We start from the raw sequence: 13,064 nt of genomic DNA on the forward strand, positions 1-13,064 counted from the left end.
GCAGGCATTATTTTATTTTGTCCAAAATAGACAGCATTTGAGAAACATCAGAGCTTTTTCCTTACATTTAAAACCATTTTCAGTCTTTTTTATAATAATATTTCCTCTCCGGTTGTAGTCCTAGAATCTTTAAATTTCTCATTAAAAATCTCTCACCGTTTCTTTGCCCCTGTTTCTTTTTGTTAAAAGAAGAGTAATGCCCACCTCATAGGTTACCCTGAGAATTAAATGAGTTAAGGTGTGAATGACTTTGAATAGTTTTTGGAATGCATGAGGGATTTGCTAAGTGTGAGATCCTATATTATTGATCTGACTTTAGAGGAAAAAAATTCAGGTTCTTTGTTACTCTTTCCCCATGTATCTGTTACCTACTAATGAAATCACCAGGGTTCTAACAATGACAAGAGTCTTCTTCTTGAGATTACTTACTCTTTCCTTGAGGAATGAGCGACTTCATTCCCTTGGATTCACCACTCCTAAGTGTCTAAGAAGGATTTTGAAATAATCATTCTTCTAGTCCCTAGATCTGGTTTTTGAAAAATTCACTGACAGGAATATTAAACAAAATGTAGTACCTAGAATTTAAATAAAAATGCAAATCAACAAACTAAAAGTTCTCTCCCTTGTCTTACCTGGATTAAAAAGCACCAGCAGCAGGAACAGCAGATCTAAGAGGCAACATTTAAGGGGATGTTGAGCACATGGCATGAAATCAGAAAGCCAGGTTTCAATTCACAAGTCTGCTTTATAAACAAGATAATCTGTCTTGAGCAGATTATGTCTTGAGCCTCACAATGTGTATTTCACAGATGACCCCTCTATTAGGCTTGGCTGTACTATTTGCCACATAATTTATTCTAAGTTCATCTACTAATTGAAGTGTTCATAATAATAAAGCTTCTCATATATCTATGTGAAGCAGGTAGCTACAACTTGGAACCAGATGCCTAGACTACACTCCCATATAGAGACAAGGAAACAGCGATGCTGCCTTCCTTGAGGTTTTCATTTGAAAGAGATGGTTCCTAGAAAACTTAAGAAAAACACTCCTGAGTTAGAGAACTGGCAAGAAGTTTATTTAGCTTTTGAAAGGATTTGCATACATCTCTGAGAGAAGAGAAAAAGAATTTATAATTATAAGTCTCTGAAGGAAATGCTTTAAGATTTGGCACCAGGGAAATGTCTGTTCTTTCATTCCTTCCTCCATCCCTCCATCCTTCTTTACTCTCTTTTTTCCTTCCTTCCTCTCTTTCTTTCTTACTATTTTGACATATACCAAATGCATGTATCCAAACTTGTATTCTTCTTAGTCATATTTGCAAGTATATGCTTAAAACAGTGACACCTCAAATGTGCAAAATAGTTTTGAGTTTCCTTAAAATACTATTATTGTTAATAATAGCAAATATTTAAATCAGTTCAGTTCAGTTGCTCAGTCTTGTCTGACTCCTTGCAACCCCATGAATCGCAGCAGCCAGGCCTCCCTGTCCATCATCAACTCCCAGAGTTCACTCAAACTCATGTCCATCGAGTCGGTGAAGCCATCCAGCTATCTCATCCTCTGTTGTCCCCTTCTCCTCCTGCCCCCAATCCCTCCCAGCATCAGAGTCTTTTCCAATGAGTCAAATCTTCGCATGAGGTGGTCAAAGTATTGGAATTTCAACTTTAGCATCAGTCCTTCCAATGAAGACCCAGGACTAATCTCCTTTAGAATGGACTGATTGGATCTCCTTGCAGTCCAAGGGACTCTCAAGAGCCTTCTCTAACACCACAGTTCAAAAGCATCAATTCTTTGGCACTCAGCTTTCTTCACAGTCCAACTTTCACATCCATACATGACCACTGGAAAAACCATAGCCTTGATAAGATGGACCTTTGTTGGCAAAGTAATATCTCTGCTTTTCTATATGCTATCTAGGTTGGTCATAACTTTCCTTCCAAGGAGTAAGCGCCTTTTAATTTCCTGTCTGCAATCACCATCTGCAGTGATTTCGGAGCCCAGAAAAATAAAGTCTGACACTGTTTCCACTGTTTCCCCATCTATCTGCCATGAAATGATGGGAACACATGCCATGATCTTACTTTTCTGAATGTTGAGCTTTAAGCCAACATTTTCTCTCTCCTCTTTCACTTTCATCAAGAGGCTTTTTAGTTCCTCTTTACTTTCTGGCATAAGGGTGGTGTCATCTGCATATCTGAGGTGATTGATATTTCTCCCAGCAATCTTGATTCCAGCTTGTGTTTCTTCGAGCCCAGTGTTTCTCATGATATACTCTGCATATAAGTTAAATAAGCAGGCTGACAATATACAGCCTTTATGTACTCCTTTTCCTATTTGGAACCAGTCTGTTGTTCCATGTCCAGTTCTAACTGTTGCTTCCTGACCTGCATATAGGTTTCTCAAGAGGCAAGTCAGGTGGTCTGGTATTCCCATCTCTTTCAGAATTTCCCACAGTTTATTGTGATCCACACAGTCAAAGGCTTTGGCATAGTCAATAAAGCAGAAATAGATGTTTTTCTGGAACTCTCTTGCTTTTTCCATGATCCAGTGGATGTTGGCAATTTGATCTCTGGTTCCTCTGCCATTTCTAAACCAGCTTGAACAACTGGAAGGTCACAGTTCACGTATTGCTGAAGCCTGGGTTGGAGAATTTTGAGCATTACTTTACTAGCATGTGAGATGAGTGCAATTGTGCGGTAGTTTGAGCATTCTTTGGCATTGCCTTTCTTTAGGATTGGAATGAAAACTGACCTTTTCCAGTCCTGTGGCCACTGCTGAGTTTTCCAAATTTGCTGGCATATTGAGTGCAGCACTTTCACAGCATCATCTTCCAGGATTTGAAATAGCTCAGCTGGAATTCCATCACCTCCACTAGCTTTGTTCTTGTTCGTAGTGATGCTTTCTAAGGCCCACTTGACTTCACATTCCAGGATGTCTGGCTCTAGGTGAGTGATCATACCATTGTGATTATCTTGGTCATGAAGATCTTTTTTGTACAGTTCTTCTGTGTATTCTTGCCACCTCTTCTTAATATCTTCTTCTTCTGTTAGGCCCATACCATTTCTGTCCTTTATCGAGCCCATCTTTGCATGAAATGTTCCCTTGGTATCTCTAATTTTCTTGAAGAGATCTCTAGCCTTTCCCATTCTGTTGTTTTCCTCTATTTCTTTGCATTGATCACTAAGAAAGGCTTTCTTATCTCTCCTTTCTATTCTTTGAAACTGTGCATTCAGATGCTTATATCTTTCCTTTTCTCCTTGGCTTTTTGCTTGTCGTCTTTTCACAGCTATTTGTAAGGCCTCCCCTGATGGCCATTTTTCTTTTTTGCGTTTCTTTTCCATGGGGATGGTCTTGATCCCTATCTCCTGTACAATGTCACGAACCTCTGCCATAGTTCATCAGGCACTCTATCTATCAGATCTAGTTTGATATTTAAATAGCACTAATATTTAAATAGCACTTACTATATCCTAGACACTGTTTTTTGTACAACATAGTGATTCAATAGTTTTGCTGGTTATACTCCATTTAAATGATAAAATACTGGTTATATTCCCTGTGCTCTATAATATATCCATGTATCCTATTTATTTTGCATATAATAGTTTGTATCTCCTATTTCTTCTCCTTATCTCACACCTCCCACATCCTTCTCCCTACTGATGACCACTAGTTTGTTCTCTCTGAATGTTTCTGTTTTGTTATATTCATTCATTTCATTTTATTTTTTTTTAGATTCTACATATCATATTCTACATATTTGTCTTTCTCTGACTTATTTCACTTAGCGTATTACCCTTCAGGTTCATCAGTGTTATAGCGGATGGCAAAATTGAATTCTTTATTGTGGCTGAGATCTATACTCTCAGATCTATACTTACCCTTACAGTTTTCCATTTTGTTTTTACTTTATGATAATAAAGTTTAAGCACAGGCCTTCCACAGTCCTCTTCTGTTTCATAAATTGTTATCTGAACTATTTATCCTCATCAATCCCATGAAACAAAGTACTTGCCAGGTGAATTAACCAAACTTCAATTGGACTTCTTTCTTCCCCTAAAGACCCTAAACTTTGATGTACCCATAACCTGAGCCAACGTTGGCATGTAGACTAGCCCTTCCTTAACACAAAGAAAGACACTTCCTGAACCTGGCTTACTTCTCCAGGTTCCCATATCTCTCTATTGCAGTAGTCTGCCTCATCCTCTTCCTATAATCCTTCAAAGTCTTTCCTAAGTCTAAATTTGTTTTTATTTGACAATATCATGCTGTATTTATTAACATAGCTTTATCATAAGTCTTAATATCTGGAAGAATTAAGTTTTCCACTTTGTTAGCTCCCCAATATGGAGTTCTTTTTGGTGAATCTTTCCTTGGGAAATAATCCAAAGTATGTAAAATAGCTAATATTTATCACATTATTTATAAAATTAAAACTACCTCACATAAATTATCATTTATTTACCAGACATAAGTATTAAACAGCCCTTAAAATGAATAACCAGATTAGATAAAGATTCAAGGATGACAGACCTTGTAATCAGCAATTCCTTAGATAATAAAATGTTTAAAAGGTGAGGAGAAGAGAAATAGACCTATACAGTGCAAAAAAGCCCAAAATCAGAAAAGCAGAAATTTTGAAAAGTTTCTGAAAGACAAAAAACAGATGAGATTGAATTGACAAATATACAAGAACACAGCCCAAGGAAAATATAGAGTTTTATAAAGGATAAGACTGATAAAAATATATAAATGATCCCATAGTAGTTATATAGAGAGGTATGATCTTCTTGAGTTAATAAATTCGTCATCTTGTGTTAATATTAGGAAAAGGCCCTGTATAAAACATCAGAGTAATGAATTAGAAAGCATTCAAGACAACTTGGCCAAGTGTCAATTCTACTCCCTATTACCCTAACTCAACTGTTAGGAGCAGTGATATTAGACTCCAACTTAAAACCCCAATTATAGTATCAATTCTGGTACAAAGTACTCCCAGAGGAGCTTGGGACATGAGAAGAAAAAATAAGTTATAAGCCATTCTCCCTCTCCCTGAGGGAATAAGGAGCTCTCATACCCAGGAGGTGAAGTACCTGTAACTACACAATCCTACCTTCTGCATCTTCCCCCAAACAGCAAGGGGAAGATTCCTTCCATTACCAGAGCCTGTATCTGCATTGAGAAAAAGTGTGTGTATGTGTGTGTGTGTGTGTGTGTGTGTGTTTAGTCGCTCAGTCATGTCTGACTCTTGCAACCCGATGGACTGTAGCCTGCCAGGCTCCTTTGTCTGTGGGGATTCTCCAGGCAAGAATACTAGAGTGGGCTGCCATGCCCTTCTCCTGAGAAAAAGTAGACATTGTTAAACTGTGATTTCGAAAAATGTAGAAAGCATAAGTTTCTGAAAGGTGTATCTGTGCTTACCTCATAGGTTTATTATATTCTCTCACGGTGTCCTTTTGGCATGGAGGATGGGAAGAAAAGGTTTGGCATTGAAAGACTGCTAAATTCTCACACTTACTCATCTGCCTTTCCACTCCATGATGTAAGTATATGCTTGGTTTAGAAATACTGAGCCTGTTTTTGCTTTCCCACATTCAGAGGCTTACTTGTTGGGAGACAGAATCTTCCATTTGTTTCCTCTTTCATGACAGGTTGCTTAATCTCACTTATGTTGGAGAAAATCCCTTGCATTCCCTAGGTCCAAGCCTAGAACTATGCTGAAACACATAGTTAAAACCTCTCCACATTGAGGTTTCAATGGAAATTTATTAAAACATCTTTACATTTGCACATGAGTTTTCTTTAGAACCCATATTGAAAATGGAAGTTATATTATTAGTAAAAGAATATTTTAGAACATAGCTTTTGAAAATTTGTATTCAGATTCATCAAATCTTTTCTTACTTGTAAAGTTTTGAAGTTGTAAAGGACTTAAATTGTATGCATTCTTGTATTCATTCATCAAATGTACAATTGGTTTTAGTTATAATGTAAAAAATTCCATGGACAGAGAAGTCTGGTGGGCTACAGTTCATGGAGTTGCAAAGAGACAGACATGACTGAGCAACAGAGCATGCATCTTTGCAGAGCATTCTGTTAGGTATTATTGGAACACGCCATGAATCCAGGCTCACAGGCTAGGAATTTCTGGGAAGTAAAGCATTAATACAAATGCAAAACAAGCTAAAGACTTCAGTCCATAAGAAAGATTCAAATAACTGAGATTGTGCAAAAGGATTCCTTGGGCCTGGCAGATCATGTTGAGTTCAACAAAGAAGTGACATTTATATCATGCATCCATTCAACCAAACCTACAGCTTGACTTGTCAACCAAGACAGCCTAGTTTCTGGGGATATCTGAGAGAAATCTTTCCTTTTGGATATTTAGTGTTTAAATTTCATCACCTGTTATCAGCAGGCATTATTTGGCTAAATTCATGTGAACTACTTAGGATCATTTCCTGGAGCTTTGCTTTCCTTTGTTCCTGTTTAACTCTTCCACACTTACAAAGGCTTTTTGATGATGATCTCTTTTTGAGAAACACATACCTTTAGAATATAGAAGAACTAGGTATTTCTGTTTAAATAAGTGGCATCTAAATCATTGCCCATGTTTTTGAAAATTATGTTGCTCTCATGGTTTCCAAAAGCCCAAAAGGCAACCTCTCTCTTTTCAGCTATCCTCTGTCAATATTTATTCAAGTGTTAGCTGTTGACTCTAAGTCTGTTTAACATTGGTTAGTTGATTATCTTTCCTATGTTAGCTACAAGGGTATAGAGGAATTTTCCACAATGAGTGGCAATTCGCAATACAAGTATCAATTGAGGTGAATTTAACTTGTGTTAGAGAAACTCCCCCCATCCCCTCCCCCCCACACACACTTTTTTTTTCCACTGGGCCCAAGAACTTCTAGGGGATTATGTATTTTAAACAATACCAAGACATTTGATCAAGTAGAGAGATCTATAGCAGTTTAATAAACACTTTGCAATGCAGTCTTTGTATGTCTTTCTTCACCAATGGGTTCATTCTTTTTTTTTTTGAAGATTTTAAAAAATCTTTTCAGTTCCTAGCAAGCAGAAAAACCAGAGTTTCATTGACTTTCATCTTTTAAAAAAATATTATCTATATTTATTTGTGGTTGTGCTGGGTCATTCTTGCTGCAAACAGGCTTTCTCTGGTTGTGGCAAGCGGGGGCTACCCTTGGCTACCCTTTGTTGCAGTGTGCAGGCTTCTCATTGCTGTAGCTTCTCTTGTTTCAGAGCAGAGGCTCGAGGCGCCCAGGCTGCAGTAGCTACAACACGTGGGGTCAGTAGCTACAGAGTGCGGGCTCTTGGGCACGCAGGCTTCAGTAGTTGCTGCACACAGGCTCGGTGGCTGTGGCTCGTGGGTGCTGTAGCACACGGGCTTCAGTAGTTGTGGCACACGGGCTCAGGAGTTGTGCCATGTGGGCCTAGCTGCTCCATGACATGTGGAATCTTCCAGGACCACGGATCAAAGGGCTGTCCCCTTCTTTGGCAGGCAGATCCTTATCCACTGTGCCACCAGGAAGTCGCTTTTTTTTTTTTTCCTTAAAATTTTGAGGATTGTTTGTTTTCAGGGCATTGATTCTTTTCTAACTACCAGACTGTCTTCAGTAACCAGCAATTTTAATCCATACATCTAGCCTTCTTGTAGAGTCCTCCATGCTCACTAGAAAATCAGTCTTACTAGGCTGTTGCTAGAGAGAGCTATCATTTACTGTTAATTTTTACCTCTTTTTCTTTATTCTCTCCTCAATACAGGTTTAGGTACTAGACTTTTCCCTTACGTGCTTTAAAGAAACTCTTTTTTTTTTTTTTTTAAAGATATCCAAATAGGCTACTTTTTTCTTTGTCGTTTCTCAAGATTCAGCAGGACTAGCTACAGGAGATGAAAGTTGGAATCTGGATGATATAAAATTTTATACCTTGTCATACAGAGATTTTTCATATGTGTTTAATTTTAAATTAGGTGTTTGCTCCATGTTGTCTTCAGCACTTTGCTTTTCTAGGCAAACGGTTAAAGAAACAATATTGAACAAATATATATAGATAGTGCTCTGCATGCGTACTCAGTTGCTCAGTCAGGTCCTACTCTCTGCAACCCCATGGACTGTAGCCCACCAGGCTCCTCTGTCCTTGGAATTTTTCAGGCAAGAATACTAGAGTGGGTTGCCTTTTCCTACTCCAGGAAATCTTCCCAACCCAGGGATCAAGCTTGTATCTCCTGCATCTTCTGCACTGGATAGCAGATTCTTCACCACTGCACCATCTGAGAAGCCCTAGACAGAGCTCTGCTAAAACCTAATTAACTTTATATAAATAAGGCTACTTGGAGCTTACCTAGTGGTCAGTGGTAAATAACCCACCTGCCAATGCAGGAGACATGGGTTCAGTCCCTTGGTCGGGAAGTTCCCCTGGAGAAGGAAATGGCAACCTACTCCAGTATCCTTGCCTGAGAAATCCCAAGGGGAGAAGAGCCGGGCAGGCTACAGTCCATGGGGTTGCACAACTTAGCAAATAAACAACAATATTAAGGCTACTTGGTACCTAAAAATGGGGGAGGAACTTATGCATGAAATAATATTGAGGCTCTGAAGTGCCTTTGACTGTGTGGATCACAACAAACTAGAAAATTCCTAAAGAGATGGGAATACCAGACCACCTTGCCTGCCTCCTGAGAAATCTGTATGCAGGTCAAGAAGCAACAGAACCAGACATGCAGCAGCAGACTGGTTCCAAATTGGGAAAGATATACATCAAAGCTGTATATTGTCACCGTGATTATTTAACTTATATGCAGAGTACATCATGTGCAATGCCAGGCTGGATGAAGCACAAGCTGGAATCAAGATTGCTGGGAGAAATATCAATAATCTCAGATATGCAAATGACACCACTGTTATGGCAGAAAGAGGAGAGAAACTAAAGAGCCTCATGATGAAAGGGAAAGAGGAGAATGAAAAAGCTGGCTAAAAGTAAACATTCAAAAAACTAAGATAATGGCATCCAGTCCCATCACTTCATGGCAAAATAGATGGTGAAACCGTAGAAACAGTGACAGACTATTTCCTTGGGCTCCAAAATCACTGCAGATGGTGATTGCAGCTGTGAAATTTAAAGATACTTGCTCCTTGAAAGAAAAGCTATGACCAACCTAGACAGAATATTAAAAAGTACAGACATTATATTGCCAACAAACGTCTGTCTAGTCAAAGCTATGGTTTTTCCAGTAGTCATGTATGGATGTGGGAGTTGAACCATAAAGAATGCTGAGAGCTGAAGAATTGATGCTTTTGGACTGTGGTGCTGGAGAAGACTCTTGAGAGTCCCTTGGACTGCACAGCACAGAGATCAAACCAGTCAATCCTAAACTAAATGAGTCCTGAGTACTCATTGGAAGGACTGATGGTGAAACTGAAGCTCCAGTATGCTTATGTTCTCCAGTATGCTTCAGTATGTTCTTATGCGAAGAACTGACTCATTGGAAAAGACCCTGATGCTGGGAAAGATTGAAGGCAGGAGGAGAAGGGGATGGCAGAGGATGAGATGGTTGGATGGCATCAGCAACTCAATGGACATGAGTTTGAGCAAGCTCTGGGAGATGGTGATGGACAGGGAAGCCTGGCGTGCTGCAGTCCATGGGTTGCCAAAGAGTCTGGTACAACTGAGTGACTAAACTGAACTGAGAAGTGCTAAAAGTCTGTTTTATATATTTTAATTAAGTTTTTTGGGGAAATGGGTGTCAGTGATAGCCAGTGACTTTGGATCATTCACTTAACTTTGCTTGAGGTTGTTTTTTTCATCAATAAAATAAAAAGTCAGCCTATTTTCAAACAGTCAGCCTATTTTCAAAGTCCCAGCCAGTTATAGTTGTAGGAATCCCTGAGCTATGACTATTGGAACTTGAGTAGGAATGAAAGGAGCATTCCACATCAAAGGAGCAGCTTGAGTTAAACCAGTCTCAGGCTTCCACTTGTGGTTTTAGATAACCGGGTGTGAGAATTTAATAAATAAAGCACTGTTATTTTCATTTGTTACAGAGTGTAGCAAATATACTACACTCTATAATACACTAAAGTGAAAGTGAAAGTCGCTCAGTCGTGTCCGGTTCTTTGCGATCCCATGGAATTCTCCAGGCCAGAATACTGGAGTGGGTAGCCTTTCCCTTCTCCAGGGGATCTTCCCAGTCCAGGGATCAAACCCAGGTCTCCCGCATTGTAGGCAGATTCTTTCCAACTGAACTATCAGGGGAGCCCATAATATACTAAATGGTACAGTAATTTACATCGATGGAATATGAAAATCCAAATTGAAAAATGAAAAAGAACATTTGCCGCATCCACTCGCCTTCTTATAAAAGCAGTGCTCCTTCATTATCCTGTGTCTTTTGTTTTGCTGTTCAGTAATTTCTTCTTGCCTACTGTAGGGTCAATATTGGAAGGCATCAGAACCTCCTAATCCTGTCAATCAAAGGAACATACTCTACCGGAACTGGGCTCGGTTTTCTTATTTTTACAAGGAACAGCCTTTTAATTTGATTAGGTAAGTTTCTTACACAAAATCAAACTGATTAAAACTTGATTATGTCCTTTTTATTCACAATGGCATCACATTCCATTCTTTTTACTATTTTCACCCACTGTATTTCCTATCTGCCCAGTTTTGTATCTAAACTATCATTTAGTCATTCATTTGCGAGAAAAATGCTGTTGTGAATGAGAATGGTCTTAACCACTATTCAGAGATAGCTCCATGGTTCAGAGGTTAGGCCTTAGTATTTAGGTAGATTAGGTTCAAATCCAAGTTCTTTCTCTTAGAAACATATAAACATGTTCAAGTTATTTAACCTCTAGGAGACTCACCTGTAAAATAGGAATAACAATAGTACTTTCCCTTTGGGGTTATTTGATAATTAAATGATATATGTATATTTTTTAGAATGGGGTTAGCGCTTAGTGTTTAGTATATTTATTTTGTGTTTGTTTGTTTTTCTCTGGGTCCAGGAATTTAGAAGATAACAGAAAAGTTGTTTATAGTTTGTATATATCGATCTCAGCTGTGAAGGCAGTTGTTCTATTATTTCAATTCCTAGTTTCATTCGCTGTGCAAGAAGAGTCTGGTTACAGGTTCTTGCTTTGAACCATAACAACGCTACATACATACGGAGTGTTAGGAGACTCCCGCTATGGTTTCAGTAAAGAAACAATCAGATGACAGAACCCCTGATTGCTGTATTTTTACTCAATGATTTATGTTTTAACTGCTCTGCTTGCATAGCATCACAGCCTCTTTTTTATAAGACCGATTTGGATGTGTATATGCAGGTCAACTGAAATGTTATTCCAACAGTCTCATTAAAGGCAAATAAGAAGGGAAATTTTTAAGAATAAATAAAAGACAGCTAGCATATAAACAACGGTTTCTATAAATCATTATATGAACTCTTCATTGGATGGATATTTTAGTTGTTCTGATTAGTAGTCATTTAATTTTTTACGTTATAAAAGTAGCACATGTATCTGAAAAAATTCTAAGCAATAAAGATGTGTGCAAAGTTTTAAGTGAAATTCCACCTCCCTTAAACTCCACCAAAGTAACTATGCTTGATTTGGTGATAGTCATTCAGCTTTATTTTTATGTGCATGCATAACAAAATACATACACAATTTTTTTTTTCCTGGAGCAAGGGAATCTTTACTTACTTTTTTGCTAAGATTTTATTTTATCGCTAAATAATATATTGTTCATATACTTCCCTGTGAATGCACCCAGATCTAGCTTCTGCTTTTTAACAGAACACAGAGTACCACATTATAAATTTTGCATAACTCTTTTATCTATTTTTCTTTTGAAAAAGATTAGGCTGTTTCAAAAATTTCACTATTACAGTCAGTGCTGTTAAGAACATTTGCAGACATTGTGCCCTCAGAGAATGTTTTCATAGTATACTTTCAAATAAGCAAGGTTATCAGAATGAGGCTTACATATTTTACATTGTTGAAAATATATTGAGAGTACTTAGCTGTCTACAGATATTTCTGCTATAAATATTCCCCAAAGGTTTATACTTATAACCTTTGATATAGACAAACACATTACATCTCAGATCAGTACCTTGTTAGCACTTTCTGATTTTCTTTTAGAACAAAGTGGAAGCTCAGATATTTCATCAGATAGCAATATCTAACTTAAATTTAATAAATTTTTAAAGTTTTTCATCATATTATAGCTTTTCATTTATAGCAAATTGTACTGCTTTTCCATTTCAGTAATAGATAATCTTTAAAATAAAGTTAAAATTTTAACAAAATTTATATAAAGAATTAATGAGTAGGTGTGAAGTTTTTAACCAGGTAAATCAAAAAGACAGGAAAGAAAACACCATGTTATCACAGAGAAAGGAATTGCAGAAAGCAGTTATTATCCTTAAGGTTGCTTCTCAGTGATTATGTAGGACAGTATCCTTATTCTTACTAATAGACAATGAAGTATTTAAGGTAAAGGACCATGAAGTACATATTCAAACAGCTTATTTGTAAGTAATTCAAATATATACATACAGCTACCCACTCTAGTATTCTTAGGCTTACCTGGTGACTCAAACGGTAAAGAATCCACCTGCAATGTGGAAAACCTGGGTTTGATCACTGGGTTGAGAAGATTGCCTGGAGTAGGGCATGGCAACCCACTCTAGTATTCTTGCCTGGAGAATCCCCATGGACAGTGTATACACACACACACACACACACACACACACACACACGTGTGCGTTAATTACTTAGTCATGTCCGACTCTTTGTGACCCCATGGACTGTAGCCTGCCAGGCTCCTCTGTCCATGGCATTCTCCAGGCCATGTGAATAGAGTGAATTGCCATTTTCTTCTCCAGGGGATCTTCCTGACCCAGGGATCAAACCCTGGTCTCTTGCATTGCAGGAAGATTCTTTACCATCTGAGCTATAGGGAAGTTCATATATATATGGGGCATATATATATGGGGCAATATATGAAGTGAGAGAAAATGCAATGGAACAATATT

The 13,064-nt window shown here is 38.0% G+C and overlaps 1 protein-coding gene across 7 annotated transcripts in view; it reads left to right on the plus strand.

The window, feature by feature from the left end:
• ANO5 (anoctamin 5) overlaps positions 1–13,064 on the plus strand; it is an 89,015-nt gene that overhangs the window by 35,516 nt on the left and 40,435 nt on the right. For all 7 annotated transcript variants that reach the window (XM_055581367.1, XM_055581364.1, XM_055581366.1 and 4 more), the window contains 2 exons: positions 5,430–5,543; positions 10,452–10,567. In XM_055581367.1, coding sequence (XP_055437342.1) covers positions 5,430–5,543; positions 10,452–10,567 — 230 coding nt within the window. The remainder of the gene's footprint in view (positions 1–5,429; positions 5,544–10,451; positions 10,568–13,064) is intronic.

The sequence above is a fragment of the Bubalus kerabau genome, chromosome 5 (assembly GCF_029407905.1).
Source record: "Bubalus kerabau isolate K-KA32 ecotype Philippines breed swamp buffalo chromosome 5, PCC_UOA_SB_1v2, whole genome shotgun sequence".
NCBI classification, from domain to species: Eukaryota; Metazoa; Chordata; class Mammalia; order Artiodactyla; family Bovidae; genus Bubalus; species Bubalus kerabau.